The sequence below is a fragment of the Scyliorhinus torazame genome, chromosome 11 (assembly GCF_047496885.1).
Source record: "Scyliorhinus torazame isolate Kashiwa2021f chromosome 11, sScyTor2.1, whole genome shotgun sequence".
Lineage (NCBI taxonomy): Eukaryota > Metazoa > Chordata > Chondrichthyes > Carcharhiniformes > Scyliorhinidae > Scyliorhinus > Scyliorhinus torazame.
This window is the reverse complement of record NC_092717.1, coordinates 32,370,324-32,395,057: the sequence shown is the minus strand read 5'-3', so window position 1 is coordinate 32,395,057 and position 24,734 is coordinate 32,370,324. Positions and strand designations below refer to the sequence as shown.

At 47.4% G+C, this 24,734-nt stretch overlaps 1 protein-coding gene across 1 annotated transcript in view; it reads right to left on the bottom strand.

Moving 5' to 3' along the window:
- The window catches only part of dok6 (docking protein 6), a 459,001-nt gene that overhangs the window by 226,672 nt on the left and 207,595 nt on the right, over positions 1–24,734 (bottom strand). Inside the window, exon 2 of the mRNA XM_072467128.1 lies at positions 1,349–1,456. Coding sequence (XP_072323229.1) covers positions 1,349–1,456 — 108 coding nt within the window. The remainder of the gene's footprint in view (positions 1–1,348; positions 1,457–24,734) is intronic.

Below are 24,734 nucleotides of genomic sequence, written 5' to 3'. Positions count from 1 at the left end.
GCTGGCGATAGATAGGCTGTTTGTGTCCATGTCCAACAGAAATGTTGAAATTTCAGGTTTTATAAAGTTATACCTTAAACTGTCTCTTTAATTACATGATAGAATTTTGGGGGAGTAATAGGATAGCTAATTAGTATTTCTACCTGGATATAAGGCCCATGTAATTCATATTGCCATAGAGATGGGCTTTGAGAAGGCAAACGTCCATAAGAAGCCTTTGTAGGATCAGATTGCAGGTTTTCTTAGAGAATACCACTGAACTTCACAGGCAGGGACAATCTGCAAGAATCTGAGAGAGAGAAAGCAGAGAAATATAGAGGCAGCTAGTCCTGCACTTTAAGCAGTGCTGGCCCTGTTGGTCACCATGCAAAACACAGGTGGGAACTCATGCTCAGATTGAAGAAGCTGCGTTTCTGAGGATTTAAACAAGACTGGAAGATTCACACAGCTTGGCTAAAAGGAAGAATCTCCAATTTGTGCCTTATCGTGAAAGTCAATTCTGGAATTAGGAGTTATCTGGGAAAAGCGAAAGAAATGAAGAAACCTCCGAAGGATCGTTTTGGACTGCTTTGGGAGAATGGAGTGCCCACTGAAGGGACAAAGTAAAATATAACTGTGGAGGGAGATTTTCTGTCGACTAAGTTAAATCATGGAATCCTGTTTCTAATTTATAGTATAGGCTGCTCACAAAATTAGGGTTTGAACAATGTTGCTTTTAATTCATTTGTTACAGTAAAAGACCTCTCACCAACAATGAATCCAGCCCAGGGTCTCGCAGCAGTTTCAGGCACAGATAAAGGACACCTTTTGTTTGTCCTTACCCAATATCGCAAATAGCTCAGTTCTGACTGGAGTTGTCAGCATGCTTCCTGCCTGTGGGAGCTTTAGCAGTTTGATAAACGGGCCCTGTGCAGAACATCATCCATGCCCCAACATTGACACTATCAAACTCTAGCCAAAGAGTTTGTTAGTTTACACCAGCAATCCCAATCTCTAAACTCAAAAAAACCCAAGGAATTAAAGGATTTTGTTACTCATAATTCCTGGCAAAACAAACTTTAAACAACATTCTTCTTCACAACAAGCTGTTAGGTGAAGTTCAGCAAATTTAAATGTCAAATAAAAGGGTATATAACAAGCAGAGCAATTCATATATCAATTTAAAATGTGTAGGGAAAAACTAATCTCCTGCACTGCTAAAAGCTCAGGCGCCCAAAGCAAAATGAATTACTCTCGCCCCATTACAAAAGTGACCTTAATTCCAACAAGACATCCCGCCAAGTAGTATTGCAGTTACTGTTAATACTTTCCATCTCATAAGATTCAGTAGAAAGCAGAGAATATTTACCTTGTGAAAGTTCCGGAAATAGGCTGCCTTTTCATCAGGGAATTTCTCTAACCTCCTCGGGCCTTTGCTGGAGGCTTTCTTGAATACCAACCAACACCTCCTGAAAATCTGTTAGAAATATTAAAACAATGCAAATGAGCCTGCGTAGTGTGCCATTAAGATAGTAGATTCAGAACATAATGATGATGAAGGTAACATGGTCCAGTGCGTGATAGCAATAAAACCAAACATTTATTATATGTCGCATCCAACATTACAAATATGGCTTAGGCAATAGCAAGATTTTTTAAAATTTCACACTGCAGTCAGCATTGATTTAACCTCCACGTTCCCTGCACAGCCCGCACAATTTCCAAATGGACTCCTCCACACTCTCTCCATTCCCCACAACATCGACCCCTCCACCCCGACCGCTCCCACTGCCTCGTCATCACCCAGCCACAACATCGCCGTCACCTCTTCCTCTCATATTCTTAGCTACAGCTTTGTACCACAATTCCTCTGACACGATAGCCAGCCAACCCCTTCAATGTGGCCGGCTGCTGGGAAGGAAACAGAAACGAGAAATTCAAAAGAGGTCCTTTTGATAAATATAGCAGGATCTTCACATCCTTAACCTCTGCCGCCTTATACATTTGGGTGACCCAGCTGGCATAAAGCCCACCTTGCTGTCTCCCAACCTCCTGGTAAATATCAGAGACCAAGGACGAGATTTTCCATGCAACCCGCCATGAGTTTCACGGCGGCAGAGGTAGTTCCGGTTGCCAATGGGGTTTCCCATTGAATGCACCCCTCGCCATCAGGAAACCTGTGGCAGGGATGCACCGTCACTGGGACTGGAAGATCCTGCCAGTGTGAACCACCGGGGAATCCCAGACCAAGAGTCAGCAGGTCATTTGATCATTGGCGGGATTTTATTCCAATCTGGTCTCACACTATGGGCGAGCTTTTCTGGTCATGCCCAATCCGAGACCGGAACGTCCCACCCGAGGTCAACAGGCCTTTAAATGAACCACCAAAATTTCCATCCCATCCACGACTGGACCGGAAAACCTATCCCTAAACCCATGTACCAGCCCTTCCTGAAAGGTAAGTGACCAGGATCACCCTTCATATCCCCCAACTTACCCCCTTTCATGGGCATGGCCCCCCTCAGACCCGACCCTTGTCAGTGCCATCATGGGACACAGGCACACTGGCACTGCCATGCTGATACCCTGTCAGTGTCCTGACAGCCTGACAGTGCCATCCAGACACCCTGGCAATGCCTACATGATCATGCCAAAGAGCCAGGCTGCCAGCGCCAAGGCGCTCAGATGCCAGGGTGCCCGACCACACAGGGGTAACCAAAGGCCTGGGAGACCTACCAGGTGCCATCTAGTTCATATTTGTGTGGACTAAATGGCACCCTGGCGAGGTCTTCCAGGCGCAGTTTCTCTCAACGGCCTCATCCTGACACCATGTCGGGCGCGATGAGATGATTAAATCGCGCCCAACATTTTTTCTCTTTGGCACTGGGGCCAATTTATATCCCTTGCACCAGACACCCAAACTAGCTATCAACAATCCTGAAGTAGAGCTCTCCAATTTATAAGGACAATTCTCCATCTACATTTTATAATGCAAAGGTTAACAAAGTGAATATGCTACGGTATGATCGAAGTGAGGGATGGGGGGAGAGATGGTAGGGTAGTGGTAATGTCACTGGACTAGTAATCCAGAGGCCAAGGCTAATACTCTGGGGACATGGATTCAAATACCACCACGGCAGCTGGTGGAATTTGAGCTCAATTAATGGATCTGGAATATACAGCTAGTCTCAATAATGGGGACCATGAGTGCCCTAAAGATCCATCTGATTCACCCTTACTCGGTCTGCCCTACCGGTGACTCAGGACCCACCAGCAATGTGGTTGACTCTTAACTGTCCCCTAAATGCTCAGCTCAAGAGCAATTAAGGATGGGTGACAAATGTTGTTAAGAATAATAGTTGGTGATTTTCTTTTTGATGTAAGTCACTATTGTGCAATTAGTGCTGCCCTTCGCTTCTCTTCAACACAGGCACGATTATCTGACAGTGGGTGCTTTTCACATTGGGTAGGGTGACACATCTGTCCGTCTTCTATTCCAGAATACATTATATATGAAGTGGTGGCCATCTCCTGAGGCAGTGTATCGTTTACTTATCAAACTAAAGGTCAAGTATAGCACTAAGAAGAATTGCTGAGCAGGTATATCAGCCAGAAGCAATTATCGAAATGCCAAGTTGTGCATTAAAGCTTTTGTCACAACACACTGAAGGTTTTGCGCAACCAGACTATATTTATCTTTCCTTGGTGTCCAGTAAACCTGTTTAATGGCCGTAATAATTGAATATTCATCAGCCGTAATGGACAAGCATTGGGGCCCAGTGGGGAAGTGGTCAGATTACTGTGGGTTTTTACTTACACTGATTATACGAGTCAAAGGTAAATCTGCATTAGGAGAGATTGGTTACTATTGACTCAATGCTGTCAAAGAGAAAAGGTTAAGCATGACAGAATATGGAGCTGCCACCGTTGTCAGTTTCAGTGAGAACAGAAGCAGCAATAGCAAATTATACTGTTCTTCACCAGTTTCTAATGTTACGATCCCAGTTGGTGTTACTACTGGATGGGAAGGTCCAAGAGTAGAACACTGGCTCAGGAGACTGAAATGTTTTTTTTAATAAAACATGGAGGAACAGAAATGCCAATTAGTTTTTAAAACAAAAAAAGTTATGAAACATGAAAAGTTGAAGCATTTTGGGGGTATTACATTTAAGGAAGAGTGAATATTTTATGGTGTCTTCTCCAGCTGCTGGGACGGGTGCGGGAGGGTTGCCATTTCAGGTAGCGACAACTCACTTTAGGTATATGGGGGTGCAGATGGTGCAGAACCGGGCACAACTTTGAGAGCTAAATTTCGCGAGTTTGGTGGGGAGGGCGAACGAGGACTTGGTGAGATGGGATGATTTCCTTGTGTAGTTGGCAGGTCGGGTGCAGGCAGTAAAAATGAATATTTTACCACTGTTTTTGTTTCTGTTCCAGTGTCTGCTGGTCTTTTTTCCAAAGTCATTTTTTCGAGGGGTCGACAGGTCGGTTGGTCTTGTCGTTTGTGTGGGATGGGAAAGTAGCTGGGATAAAGAAGGCGGTGCCCCAAAGGGGGCAGCATTTGGGGAGCTTGGCCCTTCCGAACTTGTTGCACTATTACTGAGCAGCAAATATGGAGCAGGTGCAGGGCTGGAGTAAGGAGACGGAAGCTTTGTGGGTGCGGGCGGAGGTTGGTTCTTGTAAAGGGTCGGGGTAGCTGGCAACGGCGCCGCTACCGTTCACCCCGGGGAAGTATTCGGGTAGTCCTGTAGTGGTAGCCTTGCTGAAGATTTGGGGGCAATTTCAACAGCACTTCAATTTGAGGGAAGAGTCAAGACTGATGCTGGTAAGAGCGAATTATGGGTTCGAGCCAAGGAGGATGGATACGAGGTTCCAGGGATGGGAGGAGAAAGGGGTGAAAGAGATGAAGAATCTGTTTCTGGAGGGGGCGATTCACACGTTTGGAGAACCCGGGGGTGAAGTATGCGCTCCCGCGTGAGGAGGGCTTCAGGTACATTCAGGTGCGGAATTTTGCAGGAAAGGTTTTCTTGAGCTTCCCGGTGGCACCAGCCTCCTCGTTGCTGGAGAAGGGGCTGTCGGTGAGGGAGCTGGAGAGTGGGGTAATTTCAGCGATCTACAGCAGGATTACGGAGGAGGATAAGGTGTGCATGGAAAGGATTAAGGCCAAGTTGGGGGGTGGGGTTAGAAGAAGGATTACGGTGCGAAGTGCTGCCAAAGGTCAATGCCTTGACCTTGTGCGCGAGGCTGAGGTTGATTCAGTTAAAAGTGGTGTACAGGGTGCACTTAATGAAGGCAAGTATGAGCCGGCTGCTTGAGGGGGTGGAGGATAGTTGCGAGCGGTGTGGGAGGAGCCCAGCCAACCATGTCCATATGTTCTGGTCCTGTCTAAAGTTGGGGAAATAATGGGGGTCATTTTTCAGCACCACGTCTAAGGTTCTGCATGTGGAATTGGAGCCGGGTCCCCTGGAGGCCATATTTGGCGTATCAGACCTGCCGGAGCTGCAGACGGGAGCAGTGGCAGAGGTTTTCATCTTCGCCTCATTGATTGCTCGCAGACAGGTTCTGTTGGGTGGAGGTCAGTTTCTCCCCCCAATGCTCCGGCATGGCTGGGGGATCTAATGGAGTCCCTGTGTTTGGAGAAGGTGAAATATTGCTCTGAGTGAGGCGGTTGGGGGATTCCACATTTTACATTTTGGGGACTTGGTTGTTGTCAATGGGTAGGAGTAAGGGGGGGGGGGGAAATGTGGGGCTGGCATTGGGAGGGGGGTTGTGTTTGTAAAAATGTTGAAAATATGAATGAAAATATTTGTAAAAATGAAAAGTTTGAGTATAATACAATACTCTCATTTATCTTCACAAATGTACATAGATTTCAAGGATAGCACCCCATTTTGAAACCAAATGGCAGATGCCACTCAACCTATCTTCCCTCAAATTCCCACCCAAGATGATCGTCATTATTGTCACCAAACTCCACTCTCAAAACGACACACTTTAAAACCTTCTTTCAAACAATGCTTTCCCTCAACTGTTTTCATCAAGGATCCACCTCCAGGTTTTCCAACTATCCTTTCAAACAATAATTTGTCTCCATTGTTTTAACAAATATCTGCCTCCAGTTTTGCAAACTCTCCTTTCAGGATTCTATTGTCTTGAATGCTTTTACACACTCTCGGAGATCCAGCCACTTATTGCTTCACAATTGCTACAACTATCACTTCACTGTCTGTAGCATAATATCACAAACCTGAGGATCACCTCAGGTATCTTTAGCTTCTCACTTTGCCAACTTAACTAATTGCTTAATTTTTCAGCTGTCTTTAATTTCCATGAACAGTACCCTATCCCAGTCCCATTTTCTGTCTGTTTCTTTGACTTCAAACTTACCTGGAATGACTCTTTTCATTCCCTGGTTTCCATAACTAGCTGTTCTTTACATTCTGGTGTTCTTTTGTGGAAATCTAACATTTTGCAGCTCCCTTGTCCTGCTTCTGGAAGAGCTGAGAGCTGTTCTCTCTCTAGCTTCCTCACTTCATCTGCTATGAATTCAGCTAAAACAAATCGCAAGGTCTGACTTTCCTGAAGCGGCTCCGGTTGCTAAGCAACATCTCATTCTTTCTCCAAGCTCGAGTTCACTTTTCCCATCGTAAACTCTCTCTCAGCACAATATAAATACAGTTTGAACTAAAACCAAAACCTCCATTCAGGCGAACACCTTTGTTTAACATGAATCCAACTAGAATTGTACCCTTTCCTACGCAAACACGACATGAAACCCACTTAAATCTATACCTTATTTCTAATACTTAACAATACAATTATAGATCATTTAAAATTACCTGTTTCCGGACACTAACTGCTATTCCTTTAATTAATCAAAGAACCATCCACTGTGGCTATAGCATCCCAGCCCAGTAAGGCATGGTATGTTTCAACCACCATATTTGTTAGAAAAGAGCCAGTCAGTCCATCTTGGCATACAAGACTTCGGTTGACGGCATTCCAACTCTACACCTCTCTGCTTCCCATTCACCCTTTAAGATGTTCCTTAAAACTTAGCCTTTTGACTAAACATTTGGCCATCTGCTTCATTCTCGCTTTATTTGGTCCAGTGTCAAATGTTGTTTGATATCAGGGCTGCAAAGCACATTGGGATATCTTATCACTTTACAGGAACTAGGTAAATAAAGTTAGTGTTATTTATTCAATCTGTTTGACCGACAACCTACTTCATTAACTGTTTCAAGCATTATCGCTTTCAATTCAGCAATAGGGCCACTCCCCATAATATTACATCCACGTCGCTTGCCTCAATCAGTTCCAAAAATGTCAATGACAGCCATCCAGAGTCAAGACGCTCAACTGATATCATGTTTCAGGCTGAAGAGTAAAGGAGGGCACTGTAAATTATGTCATAAGCAAACAATGGTGTTTTACAGGGTAAAAGAAAATAACCAACCATCATGAATAGCAAGGTGATGCTGCAAGATTCTCCACTGCAACATTGATATTCCTTGATGGTTCAAATCGCTCAGCCTGTCAATCGTACCAAGATAATCGAAAATACACTCAAAAAAAATAAGAAAACCCATTTCACTTCAGCGATTGAAACACTCGTTTACCATTTTGATATTCTTTTTAAAAATATAATAATTCCTATTGTCCATTTGATTGCCAGGTGATGTTTGCTTGGCAGAGGCTGCTGTAGGTGGGAGAATAAAATAGTGCATTGCCCCCTACAAGGCATCAGAGGCACTGCCCACTACAAGGTATTGTCATGATATTCAAACACACACATCATGATGGACACACTAACAGGCAAATCAGAGTACACAACACCACAACCAATCACAGACAAGAACACCAACCACATAAAAAGCACGAGCACGACACCTGGAGGTCAGTAGGTCTGGGGAGAAGGAAGCATGAAAGAGCTGTTGAAACACCACAAGCAGGGAGCCCCCCACGTGCAGAGTGCAAAGACCAAGTTGTAAATAGCAAGTTTAAATAAACAAGTGTTGTACCATATGCAACTGTGTTGGCTCTTCTGTGTGTTAGAACACCCAACACCACATGGTACAGGAGTGGATCGATACCTGCCTATCAACCTGCCATTCTGGACATGGACCACACCGGCAAACCGCAGCCGATGCAAGTCACGGGGAACCTAGGCACCAACTGGAAGCTCTACAGGCAGCGATTTGACCTGTACATCCGTGCCACCGAAAAACAGAATGTCTCGGATGATTCGAAGATTGCAATGCTCCTCTTCTACGCAGGCCCCCACCCAAATGATGTCTTTAATTCACTGGTGTTCGAGGAAGGCGAAAACCAGGCCAAATATGACACGGTCATCCTCAAAATGGACCAGCACTTTCAAACTGAAGTAAACGAAACTTTCGAAAGATACATCTTTCAGCAACGCCTGCAAGGTAAGGAGGAGCTTTTTCAACCCTTTTTGACGCACCTCCGGATTCTAGCGCAGTCCTGCGGTTACGGCACCACCACAGAGTCCATGATCAGGGACCAGATTGTTTTTGGCGTTGCCTCCAGTGGCCTACGCCAGCAGCTTCTTAAAATAAAGAGCCTCACCTTAGCGTCTGCTGTGGAAGCCTGTGTCCTCCATGAAAATGCGACCTGCCGTTTTGCCCGATTTCAGGCGTCCGAGTTGGCACGGAGGGGGTCCCCAGCCGTCGAATCGGCAAGCCAGGCCGCCCACGACGTTGAACGCATCCAGGCCGTCGATTTCTTCCCGCCCCACGGCCCGGACGACAGCGGCCGCTTCCCGCGCTTTTCGCGGTCTCCCGCGCAGGTGCGCGCCAAGAATAACGGCCACAACGAGGGACGCACTGCGCAGGCGCGCCCACCGCAAGATCGCACTGCGCATGCGCAGTGGCGCAACGAACGCCGTGACGTCATGACGTGCAGCAAGTGTGGAGGTCTACACTTAAAAGGGCAATGTCCTGCAAAATACCAACAGTGCAACAGATGTGCCATGATAGGCCACTACGCAGCCCGCTGTCGTGCGGCTCAACCCATGGATCCGGCGCATCCTCGACAACCTCGCACACGAGTCAGGACCGTCCAGCCCACGCATCAAGACTTCCAGTTAAGTGATGCAGATGACCAGGATGACTTCAGAGTTGCCGTCATTGATGTCAATAAGGTCAATGCCATCAATCCAGACGATGAGTGGTGTGCCACCCTGACGGTCAACCGATCGCGCGTCGCCTTCCGTCTGGACACCGGCGCATCCGCCAACCTGATTGCTTACTCTGCAGTCCAGGCCATGAAGGTCAAACCACTCATCACACCATCCCGGCTTAAGATGGTTGACTATAACGGGAACGTTATCCCGTCCGTAGGATCTTGCCAGCTACAGGTGACTCACAAGAGGTACACGGCCACACTCCCCTTCGAAGTTGTGGGCTCATCAAAGGACTCGTTACTGGGCGCACAAGCGTGTAAGGTCCTTCACCTGGTACAGCGCATCATGTCTCTCTCTCCAGATGAGATATCCGACTTCCCGGATGCTGAGTTCCACGCGAATCTCCATTCCCTCCTCGCTCACAACCAGGAGGTTTTTGAAGGCATGGGGACATTGCCACACACGTACAAGATTCGACTCAGACCGGACGCCATCCCTGTCGTTCACGCACCTCGCAGGGTTCCTGCGCCTCTCAAAGACCGCCTCAAGGCACAACTGCAGATTCTTCAGGACCAAGGGGTCCTATCCAAGGTCACGGAGCCCACGCCATGGGTCAGCTCCATGGTCTGTGTAAAGAAGCCCTCTGGCGAGCTCCGTATATGTATAGATCCAAAAGATCTGAACAACAACATCATGCGGGAACACTATCCCATCCCAAAACGAGAAGACCTCACCAGCGAGATGGCGCGAGCCAACATATTCACTAAATTGGATGCGTCCAAAGGATTCTGGCAGATCCAACTGGACCCGGCCAGCCGAAGACTATGCACATTCAACACCCCTTTTGGCAGATTCTGCTACAACCGGATGCCATTCGGCATCATTTCGGCATCTGAAGTATTCCACCGCATTATGGAGCAGATGATGGAAGGCATCGAAGGGGTACGTGTATATGTGGACGATATCATCATTTGGTCCACCACTCCGCAGGAACACATGCATCGTCTTCGACGTGTCTTCACCCGCATACGGCAAAATGGCCTGCGTCTCAACCGTGCGAAGTGTGCTTTCGGCCAGACGGAGCTGAAATTCCTCGGGGACCACATCTCAAGGTCCGGGGTCCGTCCCGATGCAGACAAGGTTAGCGCCATCACAGCCATGCCACGACCGGCTGACAAGAAGGCTGTCTTAAGATTCCTGGGCATGGTCAACTTCCTTGGGAAGTTCATTCCCAACCTGGCTTCTCATACAACAAACATGCGCCATCTCGTAAAAAAATCGACGGAATTCAACTGGCACCAGTCGCATCAGCAGGAATGGGAGGAGCTCAAGCACAAACTGGTCACGGCACCAGTGCTGGCCTTCTTTGACGCGACTCGCCCTACAAAGATCTCAACAGACGCCAGCCAATCTGGTATTGGAGCGGTACTCCTGCAAAAAGACAGCACGTCATCATGGGCCCCGGTTGCGTATGCCTCACGAGCCATGACCCCTACCGAACAGCGCTACGCGCAAATCGAAAAAGAATGCCTGGGCTTGTTAACTGGACTGGACAAGTTCCACGACTATGTGTATGGCCTGCCACGATTCACGGTCGAAACTGACCACCGCCCCCTGGTCAACATCATTAACAAAGACCTGAACGACATGACTCCTCGCCTCCAGCGCATCTTACTCAAACTCAGGAGGTACGATTTTGAACTGATCTACACTCCGGGGAAGGAACTCATAGTGGCGGACACTCTTTCCCGAGCAGTGAGCACACCACCAGATGCGGAGGGGTTCGTGCGTCAAATTGAGGCACACGTGACTCTGACAGCAGCAAATATGCCAGCTGATGATCCTTGTCTGGCCCACATACGCGCAGAGACGGCGACTGACCCTCTGCTGCAGCGAGTGATGCGCCACATGACGGAAGGGTGGCTAAAAGGGCAGTGCCCCCAGTTTTACAATGTACGAGATGATCTCACCAATATAGACGGGGTCCTTATGAAATCGCATAGGATCGTCATTCCACACAGTGTGCGCCAGATGATTCTTCGTCAACTACACGAAGGCCACTTGGGTGTCGAAAAATGCAGACGAAGGGCCCGGGCGGCGGTATATTGGCCGGGTATTAATGAAGACATAGCCAACATGGTGCTCAACTGCACAACCTGTCAGAGGTTTCAGCCGGCGCAACCTCCGGAAACACTTCTACCACACGAGATGGTGACGTCCCCCTGGGCGAAGGTGGGTGTTGACCTATTTCACGCGCTCGGCAGAGATTACATTGTTATTATAGACTACTTCTCAAACTACCCGGAAGTCATGCCTCTCCATGATCTGACGTCGTCCGCAGTCATTGGGGCCTGCAAGGAAACGTTTGCTCGCCATGGCATTCCAAGGACTGTCATGTCAGACAATGGACCTTGTTTTGCCAGCCGTGAATGGTCGTCCTTTGCCGCAGCATATGGTTTCACTCATGTGACATCCAGCCCTCTGCATCCACAATCGAACGGGAAGGCTGAAAAGGGTGTCCACATCGCAAAGCGGCTCCTGTGCAAGGCGGCTGATGCCGGATCGGACTTTAACCTTGCCTTGCTGGCCTATCGATCGGCCCCGTTATCCACGGGCCTCTCGCCAGCGCAGCTACTAATGGGTCGCTCCCTCAGGACGACGGTACCTTCCGTCCTGGCACCGACAACAGACCATGAGGCGGTTCTTCGGGACATGCAACTGCAGCGTGATCGCCAGAAAGGTCGGTACGACACACGAGCGACGGACCTGCCCCCCCTGTCCTCCGGAGACAAAGTACGCGTCCATCAACCGTATGGTGGCTGGTCAGCACCGGCCGAAGTCCTCCGACAAGTGGCTCCCCGCTCGTTCCTGGTTCGCATGCCGGATGGTTCCGTGCGTCGCCGCAATCGGCGCGCCCTTCGCCGACTTCCACGTTCACAGCCACACAACACGCCAGATCCTCAACAGGCTTCCGAGGATGACTTTGTGGAGCTGCCGCACATCACGCCCTTTCCATCGCCACCCATGGCCATGCCTGCACAGCAGCCGGTGGTTCTTGATCCACCCTTAAGGCGGTCAACCCGAATTCGTCGCAAACCCATTAGAATGGACTTATAATACAGTTCATATGTTTAATAAGTTGGACAATTTTACATGATAACCTGTTGTTGTTTATCGTTCCAGATGTCGTCTGACTGGACAACTGTTCAAAATTTTTTTTCTTCTTCTCTCGTTCGCATTTCTGTTATGTTATGGTACAACTGGATTCATGTGACGCACTCGACATCGCCCCATGTACATAGTTCCGTCATAGACACATGCTGCACACGACACACACACACTCTTAGATGCACTCACGTCACGATCATATTTATTACCACGTAGGCACATATCTTTGTAAAAAGGGGGGATGTCATGATATTCAAACACACACATCATGATGGACACACTAACAGGCAAATCAGAGTACACAACACCACAACCAATCACAGACAAGAACACCAACCACATAAAAAGCACGAGCACGACACCTGGAGGTCAGTAGGTCTGGGGAGAAGGAAGCATGAAAGAGCTGTTGAAACACCACAAGCAGGGAGCCCCCCACGTGCAGAGTGCAAAGACCAAGTTGTAAATAGCAAGTTTAAATAAACAAGTGTTGTACCATATGCAACTGTGTTGGCTCTTCTGTGTGTTAGAACACCCAACACCACAGGTATTAGAGACATTGCCCACTGCAAGGCATCAGAGACATATGAACAGGGCAAACAACTGCAGTTAGTGATCAGCAGCCAGTTTGAACCAGGGAGTGCAAGTTAGAATAGAATGTTGAAAGTGAAATAAAGAGGGGGAAGATTGAACAGATTGTGAAAAAGAGTGATAAAAATACAAAGGCTGGGGCATTGTACAAGCAGGGCGGGGACATTTGGAACGCGGCCAATTCACTTTGGGACGTTCTCCAGATTGTCCCGTCCAGCCCCGCGATTATCGTTACCACTGGCGGGACCAGAAAATCCCAGCCGAGAAGACAAAGGAAGCAGTAAATTGTAATTTTCTAAATATTATCATAAAGATGTGACTTGTGCATGAGTGATAAATCAACAATTTCATCGACTGACCAAACATACACTGAACTGTTAAAGTCAAGGGAAGCCACTGTCTAAAGATGGCTGCCACAAGCTTTTTTAAAAATTCGTTGATGGGACGTGGGCGTCGCCGACTGTGCCAGCATTTATTGCTCATCCCTAATTGCCCTTGAGGGGCAGTTAAGAGTCAACCACATTGCTATGGGTCTGGAGTCACATGTAGGTCTGACCAGAGAAGGACAGCAGATTTCCCTCCCTAAAGGACATTAGTGAACCAGATGTGTTTTTACGACAATCGACAATGGTTTCATGGTCATCATTAGTCTTTTAATCTGACATCTGGTATTTCCAGATGACCAGCTTCTGGTAAGTTACGATGTGGACTCAATTCAAACTTTGTCATTTAAAATTTGAAATGAGACAGAACCATTTACTTAAAAATGCAGATAAAAGCAAAATACTGCAGGTGCTGGAATCTGAACAAAAACAGAAAATACTGGGCAATCTCAGCAGGTCGGTCAGCATCTGCGGAAAGAGAAGGGAGCTAACATTTTGAGTCTTGATGACGCAAAATGTTAGCTCCCTTCTCTCTCCACCGGTGTTGTCAGACCTGCTGAGATTGTCCAGTATTTTCTGCTTTCGTACTTTAAAGTGCACCTTCCAAAGTGAAGTTTAAAAAGCAAACAGGACATCCTCAGGGGAATGTGGAGAGAGGGACAACCCCTATAATTCAATGATCCATCAAGGCTCGTCACTGACCAAGGAAGATACATTGAATTGCAAAGTGTTGATTGACATTGAAACAATGGCTACCACTGACAGACCCACCCAAAAGATCTGGTAAATGCACAATGGGTGAAGTATTGCAGGCCAGACTGTGGGTCACTGCAGAGAGATTGCAAGTGGCACACGGAGCGTCAAGAAAGTTTTCAGCAGTGGAAACAGGCTGCAAAGCTGCACTTTCTCCCACTTTTAGAAAAAGTATGTGCCATCCCATTCAAGAAGTCAACTATCTGAAACGTACCAGCGACCTGAGATCTCATAATAATTGCAACGTCTTCCACATAACTCCGTCCAATCAACCAGCTAACCTAAATTGGCTGCAACATTTAAAATCTACGTCTCAAGGAAAATCAAAGGACACTTAACACTACTCTTTTAATTTTTTTTATTGTACTCTAACTTCCCTTATTTCTGATACCTGCGTGTATGTTATGTTTTCATTATTTTTCTCAGGTTCAGTGGTTAATAGATTTTCTCTTTCTTTAGCTCAAGAAAATATTATTTGATTGGCTCCTTATTGCTCACTGCAAAAATCGTTAAATACATTCCGATTTGGAAAAGCTATATCTTTGTGAAAAATAAACCAGAACCATTGTTGTGATTAACTGCAAAGGCTGAATAGAGAGTAGCCAGTTCGTTCCTTCTCACCTCGTCATAACAGACTGAACACTTAGGATAGTTCATTGCTAGTGCCAAAGAGGATTGTTTGCAGAAATTAAGAATTAACACGCCATTGAAAGGGATACTCAGATTGAACTAGATCCACCCTAAATCTCTGTGGGGCAGTTATTTTGTATCCATTATACAAAGACAGGAAAGTCACATCATGGTCGGGATTTTCCATCCCATGTTCGCTGTGGGCGCCAAATCCCTGTGAGACCTCTGATACCAGAATCTTAGTGGCAAGTTCCATAGCACAATTGTCCCCGCTCTCCACACTGACGTAATGAGGTCCCTGCCCAGAAACCTCATTTGAAAATCATTTAAGGACTTCTCCGTCATATCGTCCCCCACCCCCGCACACTGGGGTCTCCTTCCTCGCCTAAGTGGTGTCATGACGGCAAGGTTTACAGCAGGTTTGTGAAACTGGAAACCAGATGAAGGAAAGCCTCAGAGGGCGCACAGGTAAGTACAGCCTTGGGGCAGAGAGGGACATGCCCATGCTGTACCCTGCCACTGTCCCCTCGCACTACCTCCTGGCACGGAAACTCCTAAAAGGCAGTGTGGGGTATGGGGGGGGGGGAAAGGGTTCAGAGTTTCCCTTATCCAGATGGGGGTTCCCCGTGGATTATCCTGGTGTGTGAGGGGTGTGGAGGGGGCGGAGGTCTCAGTGTACTTTTTTTTTGGGGGGGGCAACTAGTTCTTTTTTTTATATAGGATATTGGGGTGTCCTAGTCACTTTACATTAAATGCCAGCCTGACCAACAATTCCCATTTTGCTGAGAATGGATGAAAAATAAGCATCGGCTGGGATTTTACACATTGGCACTTTCAGGAGATTCACCTGCCATTCCAGGCATCCTGGGCCAACCTCAGAAATCCGGCAGCCTCCTGGCTCCACGCAGAAGCCCAGCGGCTAGAGACTGGGGAAGGCTGGAACATGGGAATGGGAGTGATGCACGATCGAGCTTGGCCCCTTCAAGCAGCCTTTGGCGAATGAGGTCCGACCCAATCCCCGTTACAAAAGCATCGCGCATAAGAAGGTTAGAATGTTCGGTGGCCGTAACAGCCTGACAGTCACAGTCCCGGACGAATGGGATTAGGGCCCGCCAAAAGTCTTCTATGGACTCACCAGGGAGTTGAGAGCGAGTGGCGAGTACGTGCCTGACGAAGAGTGTGTTTGATTTCTGTGCGTAGTTTTCTTTGAGGAGCGCCATGGCGTCCGCGTAGTTCGGGGCATTCTGGATCAGCGGAAACACGCTGGAGCTCAACCTTGAGTACAGGATCTGTATCTTCTGAGCCTCCATCAGAGGGGTGGTCGCTGAGTTGATATCGGCCTCGAAGCAGGCTGGCCAGCGATTAAAGTCCTTTCTGGCGTCGCTAGACTGCGGATCCAGCTGCAGGCGATCTGGTTTGATTCGGAGGTCCATCTTCTAGAAAATCTTACTGCAATAAATTGGTGCACGATCAATTGTACAAAGACTCAGGTTGGATACAACTGTGGCTTTATTGCATTAAGATGTGTGGCCTCCCACAGCAGCTGGCGAAATGGCTGCTGAATGGAGGACACGCATATTTATACTCCTCCTACTGGGCGGAGCCAGCAGGCAGGGGCTACCGCCGAACCTGTAGTACAGGTCCTACCTTACATCCCCTAATACAGGTGTAACAGTGGTTTACCACAGGGAGTAGGCTGTTCAACCCCGTTCAATACGATGATCCGACACTTCAATGCCTTTTACACACACCATGCCTGGCTGAAGCCAAGGAATCAACTGTGGTTCAGGATGACCAATAGCCACAGGACAGAGCAGCAGGCTAAAGAAAAAAAAGCAAATCATTTGTTTTACGTCACATGGTGGTCTAAAGGCTCAACCTTCAATTTCAAAATTACCCTTGCCAGCAGATGGTAGGAACACAAAATACTCCTGGCACCCCGCATTGAGAAAGCACAATTTTTTCAAAGCGTAGGATGTAAGTATTTCAGTCGTTTACCTCTATTTACAATGTATTTTTCCATAAATGCCCTTCTGGCAGGTTGCCAGTACCAAAGTCCCTGGCTAGACTACCCCGACCATTGGGATTCCCTTTTCCCGCCGGCATCGCAGCCCCACCCGCGGGTTTCCCAGTGGCCTGGGGTGGCTTCAACGGGGAATCCCATTGACAAGTGGCGGGATTAGCCAGTGAGCGGTGTGCTGCCGAGAAGCACACGTCTGGGGGAACAGAGAATCCCCCTCTTTAGAGGGGTGGGGGGGGGGGGGGAGGGGGGGGAAACAGGGGATGTACGTTTATGGAATGGATCCTGCATCAAAACACAAATGTCCACGCCCAAAATGCAAACTCCTTGGGTTTCTTTCACCAGATGCTGCCTGGCCCCCTTTCCCTTTCTAGCATTTTCAGAAACGGTTCCAGCCTTCCGAGCTGACAAGCAAAATCCAAATGCCATGCAGATAATGAGACCTCAACTGAGATGCTGATCTACCCCAAATCAATTTGGTGGCCTGTTCAAGGACCTACCAAACTGTTACCACACCACCAACAGGCTGTGACTGTCATCACCTGTCAAAGAAAACCTTAAAAAGATGCTGCAAACATTCAAATGGATCAGGCAGTGATCGGTGGCAAAATCGGACAAGTTGACTTGGTGCTGATGTTTGACAAAGGATTCATGTGTCTCTTTCTTCAACAGATGCTCAATTTTTCTGTTTTTATTTCCTGTGCACTTTTGCGGATTTTATGCTTTACCTGCATACCAGTTCAGAGCCCGAGTTGTTGATGTGACACTCTTTTGGATTCATAGAATCTCTACAGTGCAGAAGGAAGCCATTCGGCCCATCATGTCTGCACCGACCCACCGAAAGAGCACTAAACCCAGGTCCACTGCCCCGCCCACCCCACCCTATCCGCATAACCTAACCTGCATAACCCTGGACATTAAGAGGCAATTTAGCATGGCCAATCCACCTAACCTGCACATCTTTGGACTGTGGGAGGAAACAGGAGCACCCGGAGGAAACCCATGCAGATACAGGAGAAAGTGCAAACTCCACACAGACTAGGCCCAAATCAAACCCGGGATCTTGCCACGGAGAGGCACAATAATGTCGCTGCTGTTGGTGAATCGCAATCAATAGAATAACCAACTTGACTGGCTCCAGAACCATAAACTGAAAGAAAGAGAATATCAAAGTGAGTGATGAGTATTCCTGACAGTGCTCCGACCCTCAGTTCTCTATGATTCTGGAACATCCACCATGCGCTTGCCCCTCAGTGAGCGCCTCTCCACCAAGCTTCACTCCCTCCCCTTTCACAAAATTGCCACTACCCCACAATTATTCCTTTAACTCCACCTGAGTGAAGAGCATCGGCCCTAGAGAGTTTCAGTGATACCTAACCCCTGACCAGTTATTTAACCAGCTTTTATACCTCATGGGTGACCTCAACGATGCCCCCTGTCAAGACCTTGAACGGTGAGTGATGAGAGATTTCACCATAATGTTTTACATGGGGGGGGGGGGGGGATCAACATTAGTGTGACCTCTCTAATGTAGAGGTTTGTATGAGATTGGAGTTCAACACTTCAGGCCAATGCTTCCATTGTTTTCCAAACATAATTTCATTTTAAATAAATAATAAAATACATCTCTAAATCCATTGAAGCTTTGAAGTCAGAAGACATGAAGAAACGATGACTGGTTTCCTGCAGAGTCTCAGCTAACATGAATAATTCTATTTTGTAGCAAAAAATGAGACAGTTCACTGACAGTTACATTTCCCTAGCCTAGTGCAAAAATTCTAACAGTACCAAGACATTGCCAGTAAAACTGAAACAATGCCTCAAGATTTATATTTAAACCCAAGCCTAACTATGGATGTTTGAAATTTCTTTATGCGTATCACCTAAAGAAATCATCCTGTGACACAACACAATTAAACTTATTTTGGTTCCAATCAGTGGCATACTCATGTATTGATGTGCTGACTTAATTGGCACAATTGGCTCGTCAAGGACAGGTCAATGAGCTGATCAAGCAATTGGCTTCCTCTTGTGGAAGGCGATTCATGATTCATGCGAAGACTGAAATTGGCATGGCGCCTTCATTCCCCCAGCTCACGAAGGCTACAGATTAAACGATGTAACAGTCTCCTACCCTGAAAATAATCGCACCATAACCAGTGGCCTTGACCTTCCCTGTAGTTTATCTCCTTTGTCCTCACAAAATATGGGGTTCAAATCTCAAAGCAGTCGCTCCTCCCCTCCCCCCATTGAGAGCATCTTTAGGCCTCCTGAGGCAGTGAGCACCTCTTTCCTGAGTCCCCCCCAGTTTGCCCGTGCAGCCCGGCCACTCATGGGACCCTACCCGAGAACATCACAGTCGCCCCCAGTGCTGACCCTCTGCAATGGCCTTCCTCCAATCACTTTCCAGCTTCCACTCTGGAAGGGCATTCCCTCAGCGGCGATATTGATACAAGCCCAGCAAGGAGCATACGGAAAGCACACCGTGCACGCCAGCCTCCAGACCCCTTTAAAGACCTGATATAAAGGGAAGGTAAGGCCTGTGAGCAATCCCCCTCTTGGGATAGCGATACTGATCTCCTGTGGCTCCAAGTTGATCTTTTCTGGGTTCCCTGGGTCCTCTCTATTACTCCCTCTGGGATTAGCACCAGGAAGGTGAGGGTGACCCGAGCACTCACCTTTGACATCCCCTTCGGAAGCGAGTTCGCCAGGTTGATGTTTCTATACAGCTGTTGCAGATGGTGTCGGCGTGACGACATGCTTTTGCCCACTGAATATTCATGGGGTGGAGGGGGTGTTTCCAGAGTGAGTGCTGGCTAATGACATGCTAATGTATTAAAATGATGTTCCTGGGTTCCCACGGCCTTTTTCATGTTATTCAGACAACGAGGGGGGTTGAAAATGGGAAATCGCAATCTCACCAACAAAATTAGCTTTCCAATTCTCACCAGAGCTTGCGCCCGCGTCACCGATCAAGTGTCATGAGAATGTCGCTTTAAGAAATATTTGGCTGCTCATATTACTGAAGTGATGTCAGAGTATGGGTGGAGCTGGGCTGTCTGTCAGTTTTTTACTTTTGTTTTTGGCTGTTTGCTGCAGGGTGTGTTTTAGTTTTGTTTTCAGTGTTGGAGCTGAAGCCAGACCAAGCAGGTGTACTGCTGTTCTCTCTGCCATCAAAAGACTATCTCTTGATCATTTGGTGAATTCAGAATTATAACTGTTTTCAGTAGTGACTTTAGCCTGATGTGCTTCTGTTAAAGGTTTTGTTTTTAAGTCGTATGGATGTTAAAAGGAAAGCTTAAAGGATTACTTAGTGTTGTAGTCTTTGGGGGTTGTATTTGAATTAATGGTTGCTAAGATGTTCACTGTATGTTTTAAAAAGGTTAACTTGAGTTCATAGAATAAACATTGTTTTGCTTTTAAAAAATTACTTTTCCATTTCTGCTGTACCACACCTGGAGAGTGGGCCCTGTGCTCCCCATACCACAATCTATTAAAAGTTGGGGGTCAGGTGAACTCCATAATACACTTTGGGGTTCTCTAAACCCTGGCCCATAACACAAGCACGACTAATACCGGCTCAAAATCACCTCAATCTCTTTTATAGCAACCGCCAATGAAACATTCCCATTGTTAAAACTTGCAATAATACTACAAGTAACACTGCACACATGTAGAAAGGTAAGAAGACTCATTGTTGGAATAAATGGGCAGCTGCACAAGTATGCAAAATTATGAGGCAGAAAGTAAAAAATAAATTCACAAATCAAATTTAAAATGCTGTGGATGCCAAAATTCTGGAATAAAAATGGAAAGTACTGGAAATACCCATTACGTCAGGCAGCATCCCTTCAAATTGATGACCTTTCATCAAAACTGGTCATAATAAGCAAGAGGGCAGCACGGTGACACAAGTGGATAGCACTGTGGCTTCACAGCGCCAGGGTCCCAAGTTCGATTCCCTGCTGGGTCACTGTCTGTGCGGAGTCTGCACGTTCTCCCCGTGTCTGCGTGGGTTTCCTCCGGGTGCTCCGGTTTCCTTCCACAGTTCAAAGACACGAAGGTTAGGTGGATTGGCCATTATAAATTGCCCTTAGTGGCCAAAAAGGTTAGGGGGGTTATTGGGTTACAGGGATAGGGTGGAAGTGAGGGCTTAAGTGGGTCGGTGCAGACTCGATGGGTCAAATGGCCTCCTTCTGCATTGTATGTTCTATCTCAAGCTTGCACAACAACAAAAATCATATTTTGTCACTAGCTGTCTTACTCCGATACAGGTTATCCTTAATGGAAAGTCCATGCGAGGCTAATTGACATTATTATGATGAGGTAACTGAAGCACACTGCTGAAGCAGGTGCTACGACACCCTGGGTGAGTGCGCGGTCAATCCCAGCCCCACAAACCCCAGAGTCCCAACATAAGTGAATTAACCAATAATTTGTGTTTTCCGAAGATCTTTAACCCTTGACTGCACCATTGAGTTCCAGACACCCGATTTATAAGTAAAACATTAGCAAATTGTATATTAAGAAGAAGAAGAAAGGATTATTGGGGAGGCACGGTGGCACAGGGGTTAGCACAGTTGCTTCGCAGCTCCAGGGTCCCAGGTTCGATTCCCGGCTTGGGTCACTGTCTGTGCGGAGTCTGCACGTTCTCCCCGTGTATGTGTGGGTTTCCTCCCACAGTCCAAAGATGTACAGGTTAGGTGGATTGGCCATGATAAATTGACCTTAATATCCAAAATGGTTAGGTGAGGTTACTGGGTCATTGGGATAGGGTGGGGTGCACTTTCCAGGGGCTGGTACAGAACCGTTGGGCCGAGTGGCCTCCTTCTGCACTGTACATTCTATGATTAATATATATATATATGAAGAAATAACAGGATAATGGTCTACCAGTCTACCTAATCCCACAACACAATCCCACCATCCACCCAGACGCACACAAGACAGATACAAGGTAAGGGTTGGAGAGGATTAAAAAAAACAGAGATTAAAGGGGAAAGTTTGAGGTGAGTCATTGTTCTGGTTGCAGCCCCTGGGAATAGGTTTGCGCAAGGAATTCAGGTTAACGCAGTTCCGTCTTTCTGCCACTGGATGGAGGTGATGTTCAGGTCAGTGCAATTCCCATCGCCAGCCACCAGATGGTGCTGTACATGGGGCATTCAGATCAGTGTAATTCTGTTCTTCTGCCACCAGATGGAGCTTTCATTTCCCTGTGAAATTACTGGGCTTTATTACTGTCTGTGCGGTGTCTGCACGTTCTCCCCGTGTCTGCGTGGGTTTCCTCCGGGTGCTCTGGTTTCCTCCTAAGTTCCAAAGATGTGCAGGTTAAGTGGATTGACCATGCTAAATTGCCCTTGGTGTCCAAAAAGGTTAGGTGGGGTTACTGGGTTACGGGGTTAGGGTGGTGGTGTGGGCTTAAGTAGGGTGTTCTTTCCAAGGGCCGGTGCAGACAAGGGCCAAATGGCTTCCTTCTGAACTGTAAAGTCTATGAAATCTATGAATTAGCCTACTTTCGCTTGCCTGATTGCTGTACAAAACTCTGGTTGCATTATCACAAATGCTCTCACCTTAAGCTTCAATCTTGAGCTCTTCCTAGCCCTTGAGATACAGGTTTAGAAGGTTACCAACCTGTGGCAAAACGGCGTACACTTTCACATTCAAAAGATCTTTTTCCCAGTTCTGATGGCTCTCTGTTCCCTGTTAAACAAGAAAGTCTTCACAGCTTCAGCTAGAATACCTCTTAAAATTGTCTGGCAGAGAGAGAGAGAGAGAGAGAGGAGACTCTCCACTATCTTCTAGCTGAGCTTCCTTCACAGAACTGAAACAAAAAAGATGGAACTTTGCAGAAGACCCACCTTCTCACTGGAAGTTTCTGACTGGCTCCACAAATCACAGGCAACAATAGGAGAAGGGCAATAACTCTACATTCACAAATTGGCTTCTCGCCAAGTCTATCAAATCGACTTCACAGGTTCTGCTACAGATCCTAAAGGTGATGTCTTGGCCTGGGAGGGGGGGGAGAAGAGAGATGTCTTGGCCTGGGAGGGGGGGGAGAAGAGAGATGTCTTGGCCTGGGAGGGGGGGGGGAAGAGAGATGTCTTGGCCTGGGGGGGGATGTCTTGGCCTGGGGGGGGATGTCTTGGCCTGGGGGGGAATGTCTTGGCCTGGGGGGGGGGGATGTCTTGGCCTGGGGGGGGGGGGATGTCTTGGCCTGGGGGGGGGATGTCTTGGCCTGGGGGGGGGATGTCTTGGCCTCTGGGGGGGGGGGGTGGGGGATGTCTTGGCCTGGGGGGGGGGGGGGGTGTCTTGGCCTGGTCCATCAGGACAGGGTGTTTCAGAGTCCAAAGACTGTAATTTGAACAGAAATCCCAAAGGGTGCAATATGTTGTGGCAGCTAACCAGAAAGCTGTAGATCAAAGCAGGCAGCAGGACAGGGATAAAGAAAAAGACGTCACAGGACAGACAAAAGATTTTACAACAATACCCAACAGAATGGTAACATTTATTTTGCATCTGCTTCAGTTGATTTGACAGTATTCAATGCTAACACTGGGTAGTCCAATTCCAGTACTCTTCCTGTACCTAGTGGTGCACTAAGGCGGATTTTCATCTGTTTCCATTGCTAGTAATTCTGGAATGGATTGCTAGTCTCCCGCCAAGAGCTTGGGGTGTGCCGCTCCACATCAAGCGTGGCTGACCAGGGGTCTCTCCCACTCTTACCACCAACCATTAGCGTGTTCGGAAGGATTTGCAGGTTGACACTAAACCTACCTGTCTGCGTTATGAATGCACGTTCCTTTACCATCATGTCCTGAGGACCCGAACACAGATCCTCCGGCTCAGAGGTAGGGACACTACAAACCTGCACCACACGATCTCCGATGCACTGGATACTGCTGATGTGCTTCACTACCCTGGGCACAATGGTTAACTTGCAAAACCATCAGAATATCCCTCACCTCACATGTTTGGTCAGAATCAAACTTACTGGGAGAGAGGCACCTATCTTCAATCGGTGAATAAGCTCGCACAAATGAAAGCATTGTGGCCATTAAAACCCATGGGATGTCATCTTGGCAGTAATGTGAGATCACTGGGAGGGTATTAAATTAGCTGGGGGTATGCAGGATAGGGTATCACTGTGGGTACATCTTTAGCACGCGCCTAGCATTAGCAGGCAGGCAACACAGCCTCCCACCGCTGAGATTATCCTCCCCGTGTCAGGAGAGCTACAAGACATTTTGTCTCAACACACTTGGTATAGTGGCTACTGGTACTGTATTCAATCTAAAAGTAGGCAGGAAAGTGGGACCTCCAGGCATTGGGAGCCCTGCCCCTAGCTCTGCCCTGGTGACAATTGCCTTCTAAGGAGTTGGTGCGAGGGGGTTGGTGGTCAGAAGGTGGACACTTCACCCTTTACAATGCAGGCTGTGTAATCTTGAAAATGTCACAGACCCAACACAACCAATGGTGTTCTGGTGGCTTCCTCTACTCAATAGACACACAGGCAGAGACGCAGTGGAAGTCCCACTTATTTTGAGAGCCAGCTCCCCATTTGAGGCCAGTCTATTTGCATCACAAAGGGGAATTAGCAACTTCCCCAACCATCGCGCAGCCCCGTTTCCAATACAGCCACTGGAGAAGTGGTGGTGGATGTTCTTCGATAAGAAGTGGCCAAGTGTAAACATATTTTGATCTAATAAATTTGCTGCTTAAATTTATTTAAATATTGCTTGATGTGAGGTGGCCAACTCAAAGCCATTTCATGCTGCCTTAGGAACTCCATAAATCTGGACAGAGGCATTACATTTACATAGAACTTACAGCACAGAAACATTCTATTTGGCTCAATCATCTACGCTGGTGGATATGTTCCCCATGAGCAACACCCACCTTACTTCATCTCACTCCAGCGACATATCTTTCACTACGCCCTTGGGAGAAAGGAACAGTAGGAAGTAGCGGAGGTACTGAATGGGCTAAAAACCGTGAATGAAGAGGCATTAGAAAGGCTGACTGTACTTAAAATTAATTAGTCGCCAGGACCGGATCAGATGCATCT